At 42.3% G+C, this 18,383-nt stretch overlaps 2 protein-coding genes and 2 non-coding genes across 5 annotated transcripts in view; 1 reads left to right on the top strand and 3 right to left on the bottom strand.

The window, feature by feature from the left end:
• Window positions 1–18,383, bottom strand: part of LOC126564267 (SUMO-activating enzyme subunit 2-A) — a 354,644-nt gene that overhangs the window by 333,401 nt on the left and 2,860 nt on the right. The gene's annotated exons all lie outside the window — the stretch shown is intronic.
• On the bottom strand, window positions 2,603–16,468 carry LOC126564338 (insulin-like growth factor-binding protein complex acid labile subunit). Of its 2 annotated transcripts, XM_050221354.1 has the most exons (4): window positions 15,521–16,468; window positions 14,822–15,379; window positions 14,554–14,745; window positions 2,603–2,736 (listed from the first exon to the last, which is right to left on the bottom strand). In XM_050221354.1, exons 1-4 carry the CDS (start codon window positions 16,466–16,468, stop codon window positions 2,635–2,637), a joined length of 1,800 nt encoding a protein of 599 aa, XP_050077311.1. In that variant the 3' UTR covers window positions 2,603–2,634. The 2 variants fall into 2 exon arrangements, with proteins under 2 accessions (XP_050077311.1, XP_050077310.1); XM_050221353.1 differs by lacking the exon at window positions 2,603–2,736 and having other exon boundaries at window positions 14,383–14,745.
• On the bottom strand, window positions 12,970–13,041 carry Trnah-gug (transfer RNA histidin (anticodon GUG)). Its single transcript has one exon. It is a non-coding gene; the product is annotated as a tRNA-His (tRNA).
• Trnah-gug (transfer RNA histidin (anticodon GUG)) lies at window positions 13,786–13,857 on the top strand. Its single transcript has one exon. It is a non-coding gene; the product is annotated as a tRNA-His (tRNA).

Below are 18,383 nucleotides of genomic sequence, written 5' to 3'. Positions count from 1 at the left end.
ATCGCTGTACGTTGTTTGGTGATATTAAATAGATGCCGTTCACGGACGTGTGAAGTGGAAAAGATCATCTTGTCGTACCAGAAGGAAATTTCAACGCATGTCTGTTGTATGTGAGAGATGGACTCGTTGGTTTTTCGTTTACATTCGTTGTTGTTATTATGTGTGGTAACATCATGTACAAAGATTCGTCCTACTTCGTATCTAATGCATTTAGTCGATTAGATTCTTCAATGTCACAGAGTTGGCTTCACCGAGCCAGGACAGAAGCATTAAAACTGTGAATAGGATAGTGTTGTGCAAATTCGTAGTTCGAAGTGTGGAATAAAATGTAAAGGCTTTGTAAAAAAAAATCACGTTAAAAAGTTATTGTTCTACAACGTTTCCGAACTGAAATGAACTTAAAATTTAAAGAACATCGAACACATTTCACATAAAACGCACGAACCCGGATTCCATCCGGGCATTACTAATTGCATTTACCCTAACGATTCTGTTTGATTTATCACTTAAAGTACATCCTACAGCGGGCGCAAAAAGAAAAAAAAAAACTTTCTCCAGCCATTAACTTCCGATTAAAGTTGTAGCATAGATACTTCACCCCGCTGTACATCGTAGTACAACGGGGAGAGAATTTCTGGCTAAAAGTATCGTCATTTTAAAGCGCGTGCCCGGATCCTTTCTCGAGCTAGCAGCAGCAGCAAAAAAAAAAAACAAAAACGAACCATCCGAGAGGAAGGATCGTCAGCAGGATCTCAACGCTAGCGGGTGAGTTCAAAGTTCAAGCGGAAACATTCGAGAAGATTTTATGAAGGACCTGAATGTTATCTGGGACATCAAGATAACTTTGGGACTTTTCGAACGGGACGGAGGCCGTAAGTGAAGGCCGAGCAGACTTTTGATTTTAATTTAATTTTTACTTTACACGAATTAGGGAAGGCCGGAGGGTGTGTGTGCGTGTGTGTGACGCCCTTTGAATCATCATCGCTGTGGTTGATTTTAAACGAGTGTAAAATCTTTCATTGACATCCATTTTTATTTTTGGCGGTAGGAATAGCATCCGGTTTGTTGAGGGAATCGTATCCAACTGCTAGTTTGAGGGATGATTTTATGAATGCAAAATATTCCTCGAATTCCATCCTATTCTGTGTTTATCATTTCTCAAAGAAGTGTTATGAAGAAACTCTTTTTTGAAGAGACGGAAGCAACTGCTCTCTATCCTTTGAGATGTTAGGCCTAAAATGGCGCGTTCTTTCGAGATAAGAGCTACTCTGTGAAGGCAAAGCTTCGTAGTGAGCGCATAGCTCACCTTCAAAGTGAGACCAGATGTACCTAGTGATTGTAGAGCTACTTAGTCAGAGCAAAGCCGAGTTATTTTGTAATTACAGAGCTAGTTTAGAGCAGAGTTTAAATTAGAGCTACACAGCAATAACAGAGCTACTTATTGATAAGGACACAGTTACACAGTCAAGTACAGAGCTTTTTGGGAGGACAGAGCTTAGTTATGAGATGCAAGGGACCTTGTAAAACACAAAGCTCATCAGGGTAGTGCTTCATGTTGAGTACAGAGCTACCTAAGCCGGACGCAGCTTTTGTTTAAGAACAAAGCCAAGTAGGGAGCAGAATTATCCAGTATGGCAAGAGTTAGTTGATGACGACAGAGCTATCTAGCGACTGAATAGAGCAATTATAAGAGGTCAATGTTGCTTACTGATGACATTACTTTCTTTTGCAATAAAATAGGGCGCTCATAACCCTTACTTTATCGTGGTGATGCCTCAGTTTGGGTTTAGAGTTCACTCAGAGGCACTGCCATCTATTTGTGAAGCCATTTTTTAACGAATCTTCTTAGTTTTGTAACATTCAGTAGATCATTTTGGAAACATTTTCCTGTAATTGAATGAACTATGAAATCGATAATCGACGCTTATTTCGATTCCGATAAAAATAAGGCTAAAACGCATTAGACCATGAAACAAGTCCTTTCGTCATTTTTAAAACTCAAACATAAATTCTTTATTTTTTTGTGCACCAATTCTTTATATTTCTCAATGCAAGGATGGGTAAGATGGATTAAAAAAGAGAGATTTTTTGGGTCAAAAATTTTTCAAACATATTTCTGTTTTTTTATATTTTTATTGTTACAAAATCATTGATGAAATTTTTGACAAAAAAAAAAGATGCTATTGATAGTTCTGATAATTGAGTTGCTGATAATAATTCTATAAAAATTTGGTAAATTTGTACTCAGTAAAAGTACCGAAATCAGCTTGTTTTATATTACTGGAGGTTACTGTATAATTGAAAGTAATGCAACATTGTATAATTTATCTACTTATTGCCTATTGTTTTATCGAGCACAACACAGTGAAAATCAAAACAAATACAGACACTACATTTTATATCTTTCGGATAAATTGTCGAACAAATATGTGTTTGTTTTTTTTATTAGTTCTCACAATAACATCAACCAACACGACGCTGTGCGACGGTTGTTGGACGCACACACTTTAATTAGCTTCCAAGCACGAGAGGAAATAATTTTCCCATTTTATGTTCATGTCTGTGTGCATGTGTATCGCTTCGGTACGGTCTTCTCAACGGTTTGGCGTGGGGTATTTTCTTTTCCGTCAATAATTATTTCATTCCATCCGTACCCATTTGTCGTCCGTACGGTGGTTCGCTTCCATCCGCTTTGCTGTGTGCGATATCCCGATCGTCCGGCAAGCTGTACTCAAGCTGCAATGTCATGTTTGGCGCAGCCGGCATCGGTGGATGGAATTTGTGCACATTTTTTCGCGACCGAGAACGAAAAGTGTGTGTGTTTTTTGTTTGTTTTTCGATTTGTGGAAAGCCAAAGCCGAGCCGAGGATTGTGAATGCCGGGAAGCACGGATTGTTGATGATTTTTCCGTTGAAAGTGAACCCGGGATGAGATGCGAATCCCCGATAGCGGTTGGGATTGTACGAACGTGAAACAATGGTTAGACGATGAGTGAGTGTCAGAGTAGATGAAACGTTGAAGAGGTTGTTTAATGGTGTTGGGATGGTTGGTGTGCCGTTAACAAGCGATGGCAGGAAATAGTTTGGTTGCCGTGGTTGGTTCGGTTGACGATTCCGTTGATAGTGTTGCCGGTAGGTGTGCGTTCGTGTGTTTCGGTTCGATCAGGTATCATTGCGATTTATCATCATTGATTTGGCCAAGTCCGGCAGTGTGTGTGTTTGCCACACGTTTATAACGAGATTGGTCCATTCGATGTTGGTTGTGCAAAAGGTGTGTTAATGTGCAAATCGCAAAGGCACAGCGAATCCCCGTGCAGGATCGGAGCATCAGTTTCGTGAAAGCGGAAAGGTAAATGGAAATAAAAAATAGCATTCGTTAGTGAAGCAACCCAAAGCAGGCTCGTAGGTGGAATAGCTTAAAAATCGTTCGCGGGAAACGCAAATGGCGGGGAGAAAATAAATCAATTAGCAGCTTATCGGATCGGAACGTGCAGCGAAACAGAAAGTGCTAAAGGACGTTAAAGCGAAGCGTGTTTCCCCTGCAGTAGCGTTCCCGATTGTTGATATCGTTCTGCAGTGACACTAGCGCTGAAGCAACATCGCTGTCGTCTGTCATTCTGTCCGTCTGTCTATCAGTCTATCTTTCTTCCTGCAAACCATCCCAAGCTGACTCAGAATTAGATCGGAATGGGGCGAGAAGTTCGCTCTACAGCGATAGGCACAACTCGTCTCAGCAGACGAGCTGCATAGCATTTGGGATGAGAATTGCGAAAGCCTGGGGAACGTTACCAGCTTACGGGTTAGCAGCGTATCCGGCTGGCAGCAGTAGCAAGCAAGGAGTTCAAGGCGGGCACGGGAAATAGTTGAAATTGAGTAACGAGATAAGCAAATGAGCACGGATTTCAGTTAATTAAATGTATAATTTTAATCAATTTCCTAACCGGAGAGCAAGGATTTATTCGAGCTTTATTGGTTGACTTTTGTTCAAGCGAGGTACAGCTTTTAGATGGTTTCAAGTGATCAGGATTAAGCATTCATTTTTCTAATCATTTTTTTTTTTGCGCGGTATCCGGCTGGCAAGACGATAACGGTACCTTGACGGCATAAGTTACGTAAAGCAAAGCTAGCAGGCCAGTACCGCTTCAGGTTTTAGTGCCGAAGAAGAATTTTCTGTGCTCGTCAAAAAAAAAATTAATTCTACATTTTCGTAGATGAAAATTTAAATTTAATGTTAATACTACAGTCCATCCTCTAGGAGAAACGGGACGAGTTTAAATCGTTCCAGTATTTTGGCCCTTATGCCAGCAACTTGTGATGCTCCATTTTTGAGTCTTTGAAAATTAATTTATTGCGTGTAAAAAATGGTTAATGGTGAGGCCTATGACGGGATTGAGAATCTAAGAATGAGAATCTAAGAATCCTAGGAAACTTTTGAGCCACGTGGACAATAAGATTCCTTACTGCAAAAGGAAACCCAACAAGGTCTTTCGGACGATGAGGCCTCTTTTACTACAAAGTGTATTGGAAGACGAGTTTTCTTGGTACGTTAGGTCCCTTGGGGACGAGTCCTTAGACCATCGTAAATTGTGATTTTATATAAGATTTCAATTAGCTCTTTTTGGAGACAAAAAAAGAAAGATTTTATTAACTGTTTTTTTTTGTTAAAGTAAAACACTATGGAATAGGGCAATCTTTTATAATCCAAGTTGTTCTTCCATCACAAATTCCTTTCCCCATCCACTGAATTTTGAATCTAAAGCCACATTTACATATTAATGCATCCTGTCATTGGAAGCTGAACTTTGTTTTTATATTCGCCCTCTTGTTTCCGATTACTTTACTGTTTCAATTCATTTGAATGGTAAAACATTCGGAAAGATTTTCCGCAATGTCTGCAATATCAATCGCATTGCATCGTGTTTTCATTTCCGGCTTCACACAACCACAACCAGGGCCCGGTAGCACGAGACCCTTTGCTCCGGGATCGAGCATTATTGTCTAGTTATTTGCGACAAAAGCCAGAACAGAAGAAAGAAAACCGCACCCCAACTCGGGTGTTCTGGTTTCTCCCATGCCCATAAGAAAAAAAAAACCCAACTATCGAAGTGATCGAGTTTTGCAGTGGCGAAAACATAAAATGGGGTCACGTTGTTGTCGCTACAAACGTGGCACAAACCATAAAGAAGCGAACACAATAAAAAAAGCAAATAAAAAGATAGAGCGAGAGAAGGGAAAACAAGAGGGAAAACAGTTTCTCAAATACTGGCGCGCAATCTTTGGGAAGAAAATAAATTTTCTCCATGAAGAAAAAAAAAAACCCCGTTCAAAGTTCACCGATTTCGTCTAACCAATCCCCGGTTGGTGGTAGCTTTTTTTTCGGTACCAAAAGAAGGGGTTTTCGTTTTTCTTTCGCTCGACCCCGTCCGATAACCACCCCACTCCCACCCCCCTCCGGAGAGAGAATGCAAACAATGGCAGCAACCGTCCTAAAGGGACGTGGGGTTTGGGTCGTTGTGTTTGTGGAGGAAATAGAAGAACTACGGCATAGATTAAGGATATGAGCTGAGCGAACGAGCTAAAAGTATTCCTTGCTAGGCCAGGCACAGGACATGGTTCAGGGGTGAATGATAAAAATAACAAACATCTGTTTTTTCGCATCGCAAGACCCTCTCAGCCATCTCAGGTTCACACCGAAGCATCCCGTAGGATGTTGGAGGGCGTTTTTGGGGCCGCTTTTGAAACGTTGATCTCGTACTCGTATTTTGATGCCTTGTGCGCTTAACCCACTCTTCGGCAGCAGGCCCCACTTGCGAGGAAAAGTAGGGAAAATAAATAAGCTAGTCCTAGTCGTCCATGTTTAATAGACTTTAAAGTTTTGCCAAACCTCACGTTCTGCGAACGTACCATTACGCTGAATGGGAATCAAGGCAAGGCTAGAGCGCACATTTCGCATACCCGAACTTCCCGAACACGCAAAGAAACAGATTGTAACTGGAATCTATGGCCATTTTGGGGGTTTTTAAAGGAGAAGAGTTACAAACAATCAAGAAGAAAACGGACAGAAACCTGGGAAAGCAGTCAGCCTTGGCACTGTGCTCATGTTATAAACGGACGGTTTTGGGTAAATTAGTGAAAGATAAATATCTTGCACCCAGCAAAAACTGGATAGCTAAAAAGGGTGTAACATCTTGTGCTTACGTTACCGGTCTCGTTCACTCATTCGTCATGCCTTTTTGTGAGTGTGTGTGTGTCGAAAATAGCGTGCCCCAACACCACGCAAGACACCAACTTAATGAAGCTTGATGATACAGAAATTGCACTCGCAAAGCATTTCATCCTCAAAAAAACAGGCTCAGTCAGTTTTGCTCACCAAAAGTGGGAGACATTTTCGTTTCTCGAGTAGCTAATTTGTCTAAGCAGTGAATGGCGAATGGTGAATGTTTTATCCCTCCTCGGGGAGCTCATATACTTGTAATGATTTCGCAAAGCCACACAGCTCTTGGATCCTCTCATGATCCTCCGCGCACTTACACACACAAAAGCGTCCGGGGTTGATATCGATCTTGCAACAAATGCTAACTTTTCTACTTACGAGCATGCGAGCTCGATAAAAGCTTCATCGATGTAGGCCACATGTGTGCAAGTGTTTTCTGTTTGTTTTGAGCGCAAAGTGAGAGGTTATTGGAAGTATTCTTGGAAAAGCGCCCAGAAGACAATGAACGCATCTCGGTGGTTGGCGCGTGAAAAGTTTTCTGTTGCTAATTGGCGCACGGCTTCTGTGGCGGAGTTTGTGTGTGTGTGTGTTGTTTGAGCTTTTACATTAGTCCGTGAGAATTGGCTCGAAGAAGAGAGTACAGTAAGCGGGTTAGTATTGTAATTGGCTAATTATACGAACATTTGGACGTCTTTAGTATGCTCGTTGTCTTCTGTCTAATGCTATTGTGCTATTGCACCATAAATAAAGAAAGCTATTACTACAGTACGTAACGTAAACATGTAATAATAAAACTTGAACATCTCACAAGCGGTGTTGTCAATACGGCATTGTACTGTCATAAGTAATTGTAAATAAACAACTAGAACATGGGCTACGCATTTTGCAGCCACTACGATCAGTTGCTATTTTATCTTGGATTTAGAACGATTGAAATTATCATTAAAATAGTTTTTTTCATGTTTTAGAAAATGTCCCCTGAGGATTGAAGTTCGAGAATCAATTTTTTCTGCATTAGAGAGCGCTAGAATAGAAGTGAGATTTTCGTGATAAAATTTAAACCAGTTGTAATTTGTTAAAATACTACATCAACGCCAGCTATACGCCCTGACCGGTCTTAATAAATAAAAAAAGCTAACACCGATCGTTTGACAACTGACGGGTGGGTGTACGCAGCCACTCGAAGGTTGCACAGCCTCAGCCCAAGTACGCAGCCAAATGAAGGAAAAAGCGATGATCATCGTAGGAAGCCGATTATTGGCAGTATTAGATCTTTTATCTTACCGAGTGAATCCGTTCGGTGTCAAATGAATTGAGCAAAAAAATGCTGCATAAAGATTTCAAATAATTGTATTTTTAACAACATTTTTATGTAAAGCAAAAAATGCTTTGCCACTTCAAAACCAAACAAAAACTTTATCTTCTTTACTTCGCGATGAAACTCATAGTACAAATACATCTTCCACGAAAGTTTATCAAATATTTTGGCCATAGTTGCTCCAAATAAACTGCATGCGTTGTACTATTATGGCAGTGAATTATATGAAAATAGCTTTTAAAAAACTCTTTAACCTGGATAGGATGTCTCTGTCATTTCTGAGCTTCTTGTTTTAGTTTTCCTCGTAGCTGGATAGTAAAGGGGAAGATACCTGGGGTCTAGCCGATAGAAAACCGGAACCGTTACCGCATGAGCCACTGGACTTATTTTGGTTTGCATGAAATATAAAATATAAAATAAAAATGGTTTGCATAAACATAAAAAATATGGTGCAAAATGCAATAAATAATTGTATGAATCACTAGAAAACAATATTATTCAATCATTTCCATAACTTTCAAAGAGTATCTCTTTCAGAAAACCTCCAAAACTTGTAGTAAATAAAAAATGGTGGAGAACAATTAAGAGTTTAATTATCATTTTCACTTCTTTTCAAGTTGACTGAACACTTAGAAAAATAAAGATAGTTATTGAAACTTGATAGTGCGATATTAAAGCTGATTAAGCTTCATCAAACAAGCTTTACAGAATGCCAGTGCCATAAATTAACGCCACCAAAAGGCACCCTACAGTTTGACGTTACTTCACACGGTCGTTCGGGTTGAAATTCCGTTCGGAAATAAAACATGCACACCCAAAGCGGAACACAACCGTACCATTCCGATACGCTAATGAAGGACGTTTTTACCCTCGCCGCTTCCCTGTAGCGTTTCGGGCGTGCTGCTGTCGATGCGATGGAAAACAACGGGATATCCGGTTCCAGCGCTCCAAGCCCGGAATATAGAGTGTCTTCCAGCACGAGCACCGGACGCGGCGCGAAAGTCAGTCGGGGGCATGCACGGTGGGAGGTTTGATGCAAAACTTTTCCAAAGCTATTACCACTAACTCGGTCGCTGGACCGTGCTGGACGTGATTTAATTATCTGACTGCGTTCGCGAAGACCCGGTACGCGAGTTCGATCGGTTTCGTTTGATTCGTTGTGGTTTGCTGTGGAACGACCAGAACGTTCCGATAGCTCCCGGTGGTCATGTTTTTTTAGGGGTTTGGAGCACAATAATTAGTGGGTGTGTGGGTGTGCGTGCGGATTCATGTTGCTGTGTGGGCTTTTCCCCAACCGGATGTTCACTAGCGAAAGACACTCTATTCCACTGGCAGCTAACTAAGCGCGAACCAAACTCGTCCATGTAGATGGGGAAGTACACAGTCAGTCCGATGGGTTTAGCCACAAAAGTCAAAACGGTCAAACGATTAATTATTAACATTTGGGCTTGTGCTCCCTCGAGGTCCTGGAACGGATTTGCAGCCAAAGCATCGAATTTACAGCGAATCAGTGCAATCGACACGGACAGCAAACGGGCGTACGGCTCTAATGTCGGTGGAAAGTACGCTTTCAGCAACGCTTTCGTGATCAATTAATTATTAGAGTGGTCAATTCATTTGGGCACGGTGTCGATTGTTGGGTTTTCGGTGCAGAATGGAAGGCGGCGAATCGGTTGCATTAATGGAGGAGATTATATAGAATAACAGTATGTGTGGGAGCACATAATAAGTGTTTCGTTTTTGTTTTACAAATCGTTGATATTAAATTGTGGTAGATTTACCAAATACGTCCCGTTGACGGTCGAATTAAGCCGTTGTAACCGTGTTATAACTCTAGATTTTCTATTGGAGATGAATCGTGCAAGTAGGAACACTTCTATTCAAGACTTTAGCGGGCGATTTCCTTGTAGTGAGGAGCGACTATCCAACAACGTGGAGCAAATAAGTCTTTGTAACCCATGATCGGTCAGAAGACCAACCTTACCTAGAGCAGGGTTTTACCTAGTATAACCCAGTTGCTGTAAAGCCAGCAAAGTTTTACTTAAATTTATTAAATGTATTAAATGTATTAAATTGGTTATGCTTATGACGAGAATAGTTTTTAAAATAATTAGGACGATTAAGAAAGGAAACAGAATTAAAATTATAAACATAAAATGAGCTACTATCAATCAATGTTGAGTGATTAATTTAATATTATTTAGTCATTTAGGTAGAGTTTCTGATATCACAAAAGATGTACTGTTTAATCGCCTTTCTTCACCATCGACCATGTGCCAAAAACGGCCATGTTGATTCACTGATTGACAAATTTAAATAATCTGTTCAAAGTAGATCACTTAGACAACCCACGGTATGCGGACACATTGGTATAATAATAAGATATTTTAGTGCAATATCGTTGAAATAAATATAATAATATTATAAAGTAAATAAATAAGATTCGTAAGAACCAACGTACAATCGATGCCAGCCTCCGAAACGGGAAACCATTAACTGTCAGAAAATGTTCTTAAAGAGTTTATTTATATAGTTAGGCTCACGACGTTTCCAAGAAATTTTCAGCCCTCGAGTGTTGGACCCAGAAATTATTAGGATGGCAACTGCAAATATTAAGTCGCATTTTTGATCAACTGTAATACCGTTAAAGCCGCACTCCTAAAGCTAAAACTGAAACACACTTTTTAAAAGGTGTGCCAGTGCTCTAACGCGTTGCCTAGAGCCAAAGTTACATCAGTAATCACTAACTACAGGAGTTGTACCTAAGATATAGAAGGTTTCATGGATGACACCAATTTTTTTAAAAAAAGGACTCACATCTAGCTATTAGCTACAGAGGAATGAGAGCGTCCTCAGCATATATATCTACGGAGCAACCTGGATTCATGCCTGCACGCTCTACTACCACAAATTTAGAAGATTTTTTTCGGCTTGTATGAGCTGTTTGGATATGGGGCCGCTTTCACTTTCGCAGGGCGTTCGGGATAATTTTGACAGTTACATTTTTGTTTATAACTCGTGATGGAGTTGGCATAGGAAAACAAAAAAGAGTACATTGTGGAAGCGGATCACATGCATCATGATGATCCGCGCCGGACGCAACAACCGCCGACACGGTTAACACCCAGAACAACCGGTGGCTGGCTTACTGCCCCGCGGACGTGCCACGGGTGCCGCAAACCAAGTTCCCCCAGACGGTGATGGTGTTTTCCTGCGTGTCATCGGAAGGGGACGTGATGCCGCCATACTTTTTCGAGCACGGGCTGAAGTTGAACGCGGACGGGAACATTTCCATGCTGGACACCGTTGTAAAGCCTTGGATCACGAGAGTGGCCAACGGCAGACCGTACGTGTTCCAGCAGGATTCCGCTCCGTGCCATACAGCCTCCAAAATGATAAAGTGGTTTTCGGCCAATTTCAACGACTTCACCGCGCCGAATGTGTGGCCTCGCAGCTCCCCGGATCTTAATCCAATGGATTATTTTGTGTGGGGCGCGAAGGAACGGGACACCAACAGAACCTCCAGCAACACCAAGGCGGAGCTCAGGTCCGTTTTCGCGGCCCTACCCCGCGAAACTGTCGCCATGGCTTGTTCCCGGTTCCGGAGACGGGTGGAGGCCGTAATAGAAGCCGAGGGCGGATATTTTGAATAAAATGAATAAAATACATGGCAAGCAACTATTTCTAAAACAAACAAAAAATTTTCCTGATTATTAATTTTGCCATAATTTTTTTTTCTTTCTCATTAGGTGACTGTCAAAATTATCCCAAACGCCCTAAGCCGTCGCATATTCCATGATATACTGTTAGAAAATCTGCTAAAACTTGAATGAGGTTGTCGTAAAAAGGTTTCGTTCGTACCTTATGGATCGAACGTATCGAGTAAGCATTGGCCATTGGCCATGATATTCAAAACTACAAAGATATTTAAAACTACAAGAAACTTTAATGTATCAAAGCTTAGAAGCAGTGAATACTTTATACACTGTTGTATAAAGTTTAACTGTATAGCTCAGTCAAACTCAGTATGAAGCTTGTTTCACCGTAAAAATGTGTGTACTTTCTTTCGAAAACCACACTAATGATCGGGGAAGAACAAAAATCCCAAGAAAAACCAAACAATCACAACCCTCTCGGATGGAAGTAATTCTTCCTTTCATGCCTTTCAGTTTCACGGTGCGGAAATGTTTTCCAACATGTCGTGTGCGTTAAGACCATATCCGAACAAAGCGATCGTCGCCAGCGCCGCACGCGACCTTCGCTAAGACACTTAGCTCTCTGCCCGAACGTTCCACATGACTGAGCGCATCGCTTCACGGCTGCCTAGCGTCTGACTGACTGCCTGGTAAGTTCGCTTTCCAGCGCAAAAATTTTCCGCCAAAATCATGCCACCGAACCGGTGCTTTATGCGATTCGTAACTTATCTGACACTTGCGCTTCCGGTTCATTAAGCCAAAGCCCCATCGCCAGACAGCACAATAAAAACTTATCTCCACCGCCATTCCGCGCTCGCAAATTTCGCGCGGCACTTCAAATGGGAACTAGGGCAAGTTTAAGCCACCTCGCTGCTGAATGGGTGGCCTTCGCACCATTTTTCTTCCCGAACCCCATTGCTTCAGCGTCACTTCAACTTCAGGGCTGGCGTTTTTTTTTTCTTCTCATCCCGAGCAGGAACCCGTTTTTCTTCTGCCCACACTCTACACTGGTGAAGGTTTTCTCTTCGTGACCGAAATTTATTGCAAATCCGGAAGTCGCATCCAGTCTGCCACTCAAAAGCCTGCCGGGCATTTCAAGCTGGGCATCAAGCTGGTAGAAAATGGCTTACGCTAAGCTTCCGGTTTTGGGGTTTATTTTGCGCGTGAGTGTGTGTGTGTGTGTGTGTGTGTTTGTTTGTGTTCACTTTTTGCGTTACGCTGTCGCCAGCCGGTACTGAAGTAGGATTGCCGCACGGACAAATGACGCGGAAGAGAAGACACTAAAGTGAAAGAAAGCATCATCTTCCATCCTCATAAAGGATGTGGAACGGAAATAAAACAAAAATAAAAAAAGCGGCTGAAGGAAAGCTGGAGAAAAACTATAGTTCTGTTTGTGGAATGGATGATTGCGACTGCAGCAGAACCAGGAGAAGGATTGCAATATTTTTCCTGCAACGTTTACCGTGGAAATATTCGCTCGGATTAAAGTGATCCGCATGGTCAAACAAAATGTAGGTCAGCGAATGTATACGGGAAAAATAAAAAAATAAAACTATATTCGCAAGAAAGGCAAAAGATGCACGCGAGATTTTATCCGAGAAAATGCCACCTCATCGTAGTACTTCATTCATGCAAGAAACGAAAGAGTATTTATTATTGGGAGATTTATTCGAAGCCACCGTTCCAAAAAAAGGTGAAAAAGAGACTCCTATCCGTGACAATGTTCAAATCCGATTGAAACATTGCCGTGACCAGGATTCGAACCTGGGTTACTACGGCCACAACGTAGGGTCCTAACCACTAGACGATCACGGCTATAAGGAGAACGATGGGCATTGGTTGTTTAAAAACGATTTGCAAAACAGAAATATTATGCACACGTTATTGCGATGGACCGGACTAGGTTGATAACGACGCAAGTGGTGCAGATTTATGCGTGCAACAGTGGGTGGCGAAATTGCGAGCAGGCAAGTTTACCGGCTGCTTGAAAATGAAAATGTTTACGCGCGAAAGTGCTGACTTTGTTGGATTTGTTTTTGATGCGGTCTGGTTTTTGGAGGGGAGCTTCAGCTTCGTTATATGCATTGGCCACACAAACGATTGCACGCTTTGACGACGCTTCTGGTCAGTTAAAACCGATCTATAATTAGATTGGTTGCAAATGGAGAAGTTTGGACGAGCCTTCACTCACTCGTTTTTAAATAAATAAAATATTAAAAAGCTTGTCGTGGAGTGATGTCTATAATACTACTTTCAATGTTGTAATGAAGCAATAATTTTGCCTAAGCTATCAAACATTTGATAGTATCATCAAACAATTATTAGCTTCGTCTTCGAAGTTCGAACAATCGAACTTCGTCTTAATAAATGATATTGCTAATAATATAATCGGTTAATAATATTTTATCCATTCAAAACAATTTATAATTTTAATTTGTAAATTTTACTACTAGAAATAATTTTAATTTTCACTTTTTTTAATGATTCGATTCTGGAATATTGAGCACAAACAGTGTAAAGTGTTACATTCAGCCTACGGTGGTTACACATGCCTCGATAGCCGTGATCGTCTAGTGGTTAGGACCCTACGTTGTGGCCGTAGTAACCCAGGTTCGAATCCTGGTCACGGCAATGTTGAAAACTGGTAGGGCGCAAGCTACTATGTGCAATGAAGTTCATTGTACCTGTTCTTCAAACTACCTTGGAAAAACATTGTCACGGAAGAGGAGAAAATTTTAGTTTTTATTATGTTTTCTTTAAAGTATTAAAAACTCTTTACTCAAATGAATTTGAATGATAATTGTTTAAACATAACCTTTTAGACAACAAGTGAATTAGATACTTTAGTCTATCACCCATTTAAACAGTCCTTTTCAACGACACACTTGATCAACATAAAATTGTTAGTTTATTTCATATGTGCATATTTATTAGTGATTTTCCTTATTCTCTACACGCTACACACTAATACGCTCACAAATGCGGGACGGAAATACATACATCTTTGAAATTACGTCATAAAATTTACTAGCAAAAAGGGTTGTACAGAAACGCTAATACTATGACGCGTCTTACATTGCTATTCACGATCACAACATTGCCAAGTTAACACAAAAAAAAAAACAACCCCGCACCGACACAAACGCCTAAACACGGTTATTTAATTGATGGCGAGTACTGCCGCACACCACCCTGATGGGGCACGGTCAGGAAGAAATTGAACCCACTGGAGGTGGCAGATTTGGGAGAGATGGGACTGCTGACAGTGTTACCACCGGCACTCGAGCAGTGCCGTGCCGCTTCTTCGTGATCTTCATCGCTACTTACATGCTGTGCAAGGCGCCACTTTTCACTCTGATGTTCCGAGTGTCGCAGCAGCAGCTGAATCAGCTTGAACGCACCAAACACGGCGATCGCACCGGACATTAACCAAATGACGGTGGACTTGGTGTCGAAGTTATCCTGTATCGGACGGGTGTCAACGTGACCTTCGTGGAAGAATTTGTATCGTCGATATTCCTACGCAAAAAAAAAGGAACAGAAAATGCTTACCATCTTGGAGGCGTAGCGGTACGAACTCAGACAAGATACATACCAGTTCGCTCTCGGAAGGTTTTGCCGGCGGTTCGACTACCACAATATCTCGATGCTTGCCCCGCTCATCCGTACATTCAATGCCGTTGGCAGTAAGAATACGGCCCATATCCTCCACAAGATAGTTTTTGCCATAAATCACATTACTGCTGTGGTGCACCAGCTCTTGTATGAGAAACCGGCAATCCCAGGGATTGTCGTAAAGCTCGGCTACCGCAAGACTCTCCAGCAACGATGCGTTGATTCTGCGGAATCCATTCTGGCTCATGTTAAGTACGCTGAGATTCATCAGTGGCCACAAGAAGGCATCATCTGTGAGCTGGTTGTGTGCTAAATCGAGTGTGTGTAGTTTCGGCAGATCTTCGAAAGCATCACGTTCGATCTCGCTTATCGCATTGCTGGACAGATTGAGTCGTATCAGTCGGGGTGTGGCAATGGAAAGCTTCAGACTGATGTAGTCCAGTTTGTTGGCGGAGATATCAAGGTCGCGCAGATTACTAGCATCCTTCAGCACATATTTGCTAACCGTTTGCAACTGATTGTGACTGATGTTGAGCGCCTTGAGCGGGAATGATAAGAAGAGATTAGTGTTTTCTAGGAATAATATTTAGTATCTAGCGGTGAGATGATAAGCGAAACGCAGAAAAAGTCATCCAATGCGAACGGAATTATTAACCCACTTAGATCACAAGTTGCTTACCTCCAGATCGTACAATCCCTTGAAGCTGTAGTCCTCGAGATGTCCGATGCGGTTGTAGCTTAGATCCAGCACCCGAAGATCACCATTATTTTTAAAGCTCAAGTTACCAATCGTCTCCAGCTCGTTGCTGCTAACGTTCAGAAACTGAAGCCGGGGCAGATTGCCAAACAGATCCGGTTCAAACGAACCAAGTTGATTGCCCTGTAGCTGCACCACCTTCAGATGGCTGTTTCCGATGAACGCAAATGGATGTATTGTCCGAATGCGATTGTGGTGGAAGGCAACATGTGTTAATTTGTTCAGTCCTCGCAGAGTACTCTCGGCAATGGTGGTAAGTAAATTTTTACCCAGATTGAGATTCTTAAGATTCACGATCGGTTTGAACGTTCCCTCGGGAATGGCCGTGATGAAGTTAACTGCCAGATTAAGCTTCACCAGTGCCGGATAGCGCTGGAACGAGAACTCGTCGATCAAGCGTATGAGATTGCGTCGCAGATCGAGCACCTGCAGCGTATCTAGATCGTGATCGCTCCATGACTTTATCGTAGTGAGATTGTTTCGCGACAGATTTAACGATTCAATGTTGCGCAAACCATTCAGAGCAAAGTCTTGCAAGTTGTTAACGCGGCTGTCACAAATTTCCAACACTTTGAGATCGTTGAAGCGTATGAAGATCGCGTTCGGAAGCTCCTGCAGATAGCAGTGATTTATCTCGATCACCAGCGGGTTCTGACTGTGCTCACGAATATTGCGTAGATCCTCCACGTAGCAAGCGGTCAGCGAGATGCCATCATTCTCTTCGTCCAGCTCGATACCGGCATTACCGTAAGGGAGAGCGTATGCGCAACTATTAGGCCAGGGAAAAATCGTACCCAGAACCGTAGATAATAGTAGCACCCGGGGCAGTGTCCAACGGTGACAGCTTCGGTGTGTGGTTTTATCTTGCATGTTTACCTATTTGCCTGTGCAAGGTAGTACTCTAAGCACTGAACCGCGTTCTAACCGGAGGTCTGGTGCGCCACACTTTTTCCCGAGGTATTAATTTTTGAGGTTACGTCACTTTGGGAGGTGCTGCTCGGCACCGTAACGACGGTAAAACTTTGCCAATTTTATTTAAATTATTTAACAGTTTTTCATTTGCCTCCCACCGACCACTCACGAGGTGTTAACACGGATCGGGCGTATTCTGTTAGTGTGTGTGTGTGTGTGTAGAGAAAGGAAAAACCGAACTTTTTTCTTTCTGTCACTCGTAACCGTCGTTGTAACCGGGTTTTTGCTACAAAACCAGGAGGTGATTTTTAGCGGAAGAACGGTTTTTTTTGTGTACTATTCGCAACCAGCTTCACTTCCTTTTTTTGTTGAGGTATCCGTTAATGCGATTGTAGTACCTTGCGTTTTCAGCGAAAACTAAAAGTCTGCCATGAATGTTCCCGCGGTGACCACGCTGCGGAATGTTCGTACAATTGCTATCCGTGGTCAGAACAGCAGCTTGGTGGAGAAGAAGCAAAACTTTTCTACCGACTTTCTGAGCGAGCTTACAGTTTTGTGCGGATTTTACACCGTCGACTTTTGTCACACTACGGAAAACGCACCGTTTCGAGGCTTTTTTTTGCGCTATTCAGGGTAAATTAAGCACCTTTAAAAGGCACAGCAGGCACACTCCAAAACTACGGAAAAACGGAACCCAAGCACTCTGTTACGGGCCGGAAGACTGTACACTTCTCCTGCACGCACGAAAAGCGAAACGCGAACTACGGACGATCAGAAGATCTTTCGAGAAGAGACGATTCGCGCGCGACGTTGCTACCGGGACGTGCCGGACGGTCGGTCTCAACTGTCAACGGCGGTTGTATTTATGTGCCGGCGGGACACAAGCACGAAACAGAGCGCGGCTTTCTGTCGGACTACCGCCAGGCGAAGTTAACGCGGCGAAATGATAATGTACGATAGACAAGTACCTATTTTTATGGTGCGGCTTTGCGCCGCAGGGATTTCGCGACCGTCACGGCAGTGCCCCTGTAGGGCATGGAAACAGGGGTATGGTACCTACGGTTGGGTTGACTTAACGGGGGGTTCATATTTATTGTGTGTACGGTGATGAATAGTGTGGCAAGATATAAGCAAAGCGAGATGGATATAAAAAGGCCTAAAGTGTTGATCAGAATGGCGTCTTAAGCGTTAAGATGAATTGAGTACAAAATTAGTCATTAGCGAAGGTCATGTTTACGATTGCTTTCTTTTTATAGATGACCTCTTTCGTGTGTAAATAGTATCTATAATACGTTTACACGTTTCTAGATATGAGTAGGATATGCGTGACGGGAAGGGTTATAAAGAATTCCTATTGTTTGAGTTCGCAATTTTTTAACGAAACATTATAACTTAACTTATTTAAAACTGTAAGAAAAATCGCTAGGCCTAATGAACTGTTCAACTAGTAAAATTACAGAGTCCGCGAATGGCGGTTTTTTGTGTGTGTTTAGGGGTCTAGTTTGTATTTTGATTCTTTTCCTCATTTGTGAAGAGGTCCCTAACAATGGATTAATTTCATTTCGGCTGACAACAAACTGCTAGAGCTGCTTCTTACACTCTCATTAGTAGGAAACCCTACACTGCTCCACTTCAATCCAATGGCATAGCGTAAGACAACGCTATGGGAACATCTGAGCGTATACGTCACCAGTAATTTATAGCCGTACGTTGGACACGTCTCCGATGACCACCTTTACCTTCCCCAACCTTATGTACACCAGGCACTCCAACTAGAGGGCAAACAAACAAACAAACCGAGAGGACAACGCGAAACGGTAAGCGCAACAAATGTCACCCGAGCAGGTGTGCACAGTCTGGTACGCCCTCTCGC

The sequence above is a fragment of the Anopheles maculipalpis genome, chromosome 3RL, assembly GCF_943734695.1.
Source record: "Anopheles maculipalpis chromosome 3RL, idAnoMacuDA_375_x, whole genome shotgun sequence".
Taxonomy (NCBI): domain Eukaryota; kingdom Metazoa; phylum Arthropoda; class Insecta; order Diptera; family Culicidae; genus Anopheles; species Anopheles maculipalpis.
This window is presented reverse-complemented; position numbering and strand designations above follow the sequence as displayed.

Coding starts and splice junctions, on each gene's coding strand:
- LOC126564338 (XM_050221353.1), bottom strand. CDS start 16,468: ATGCAAGATAAAACCACACACCGAAGCTGTCACCGTTGGACACTGCCC. Junction 15,380..15,520: donor AGGGATTGTACGATCTGGAG/GTAAGCAACTTG, acceptor TTCCCGCTCAAG/GCGCTCAACATCAGTCACAA. Junction 14,746..14,821: donor AACCTTCCGAGAGCGAACTG/GTATGTATCTTG, acceptor TTTTTTGCGTAG/GAATATCGACGATACAAATT.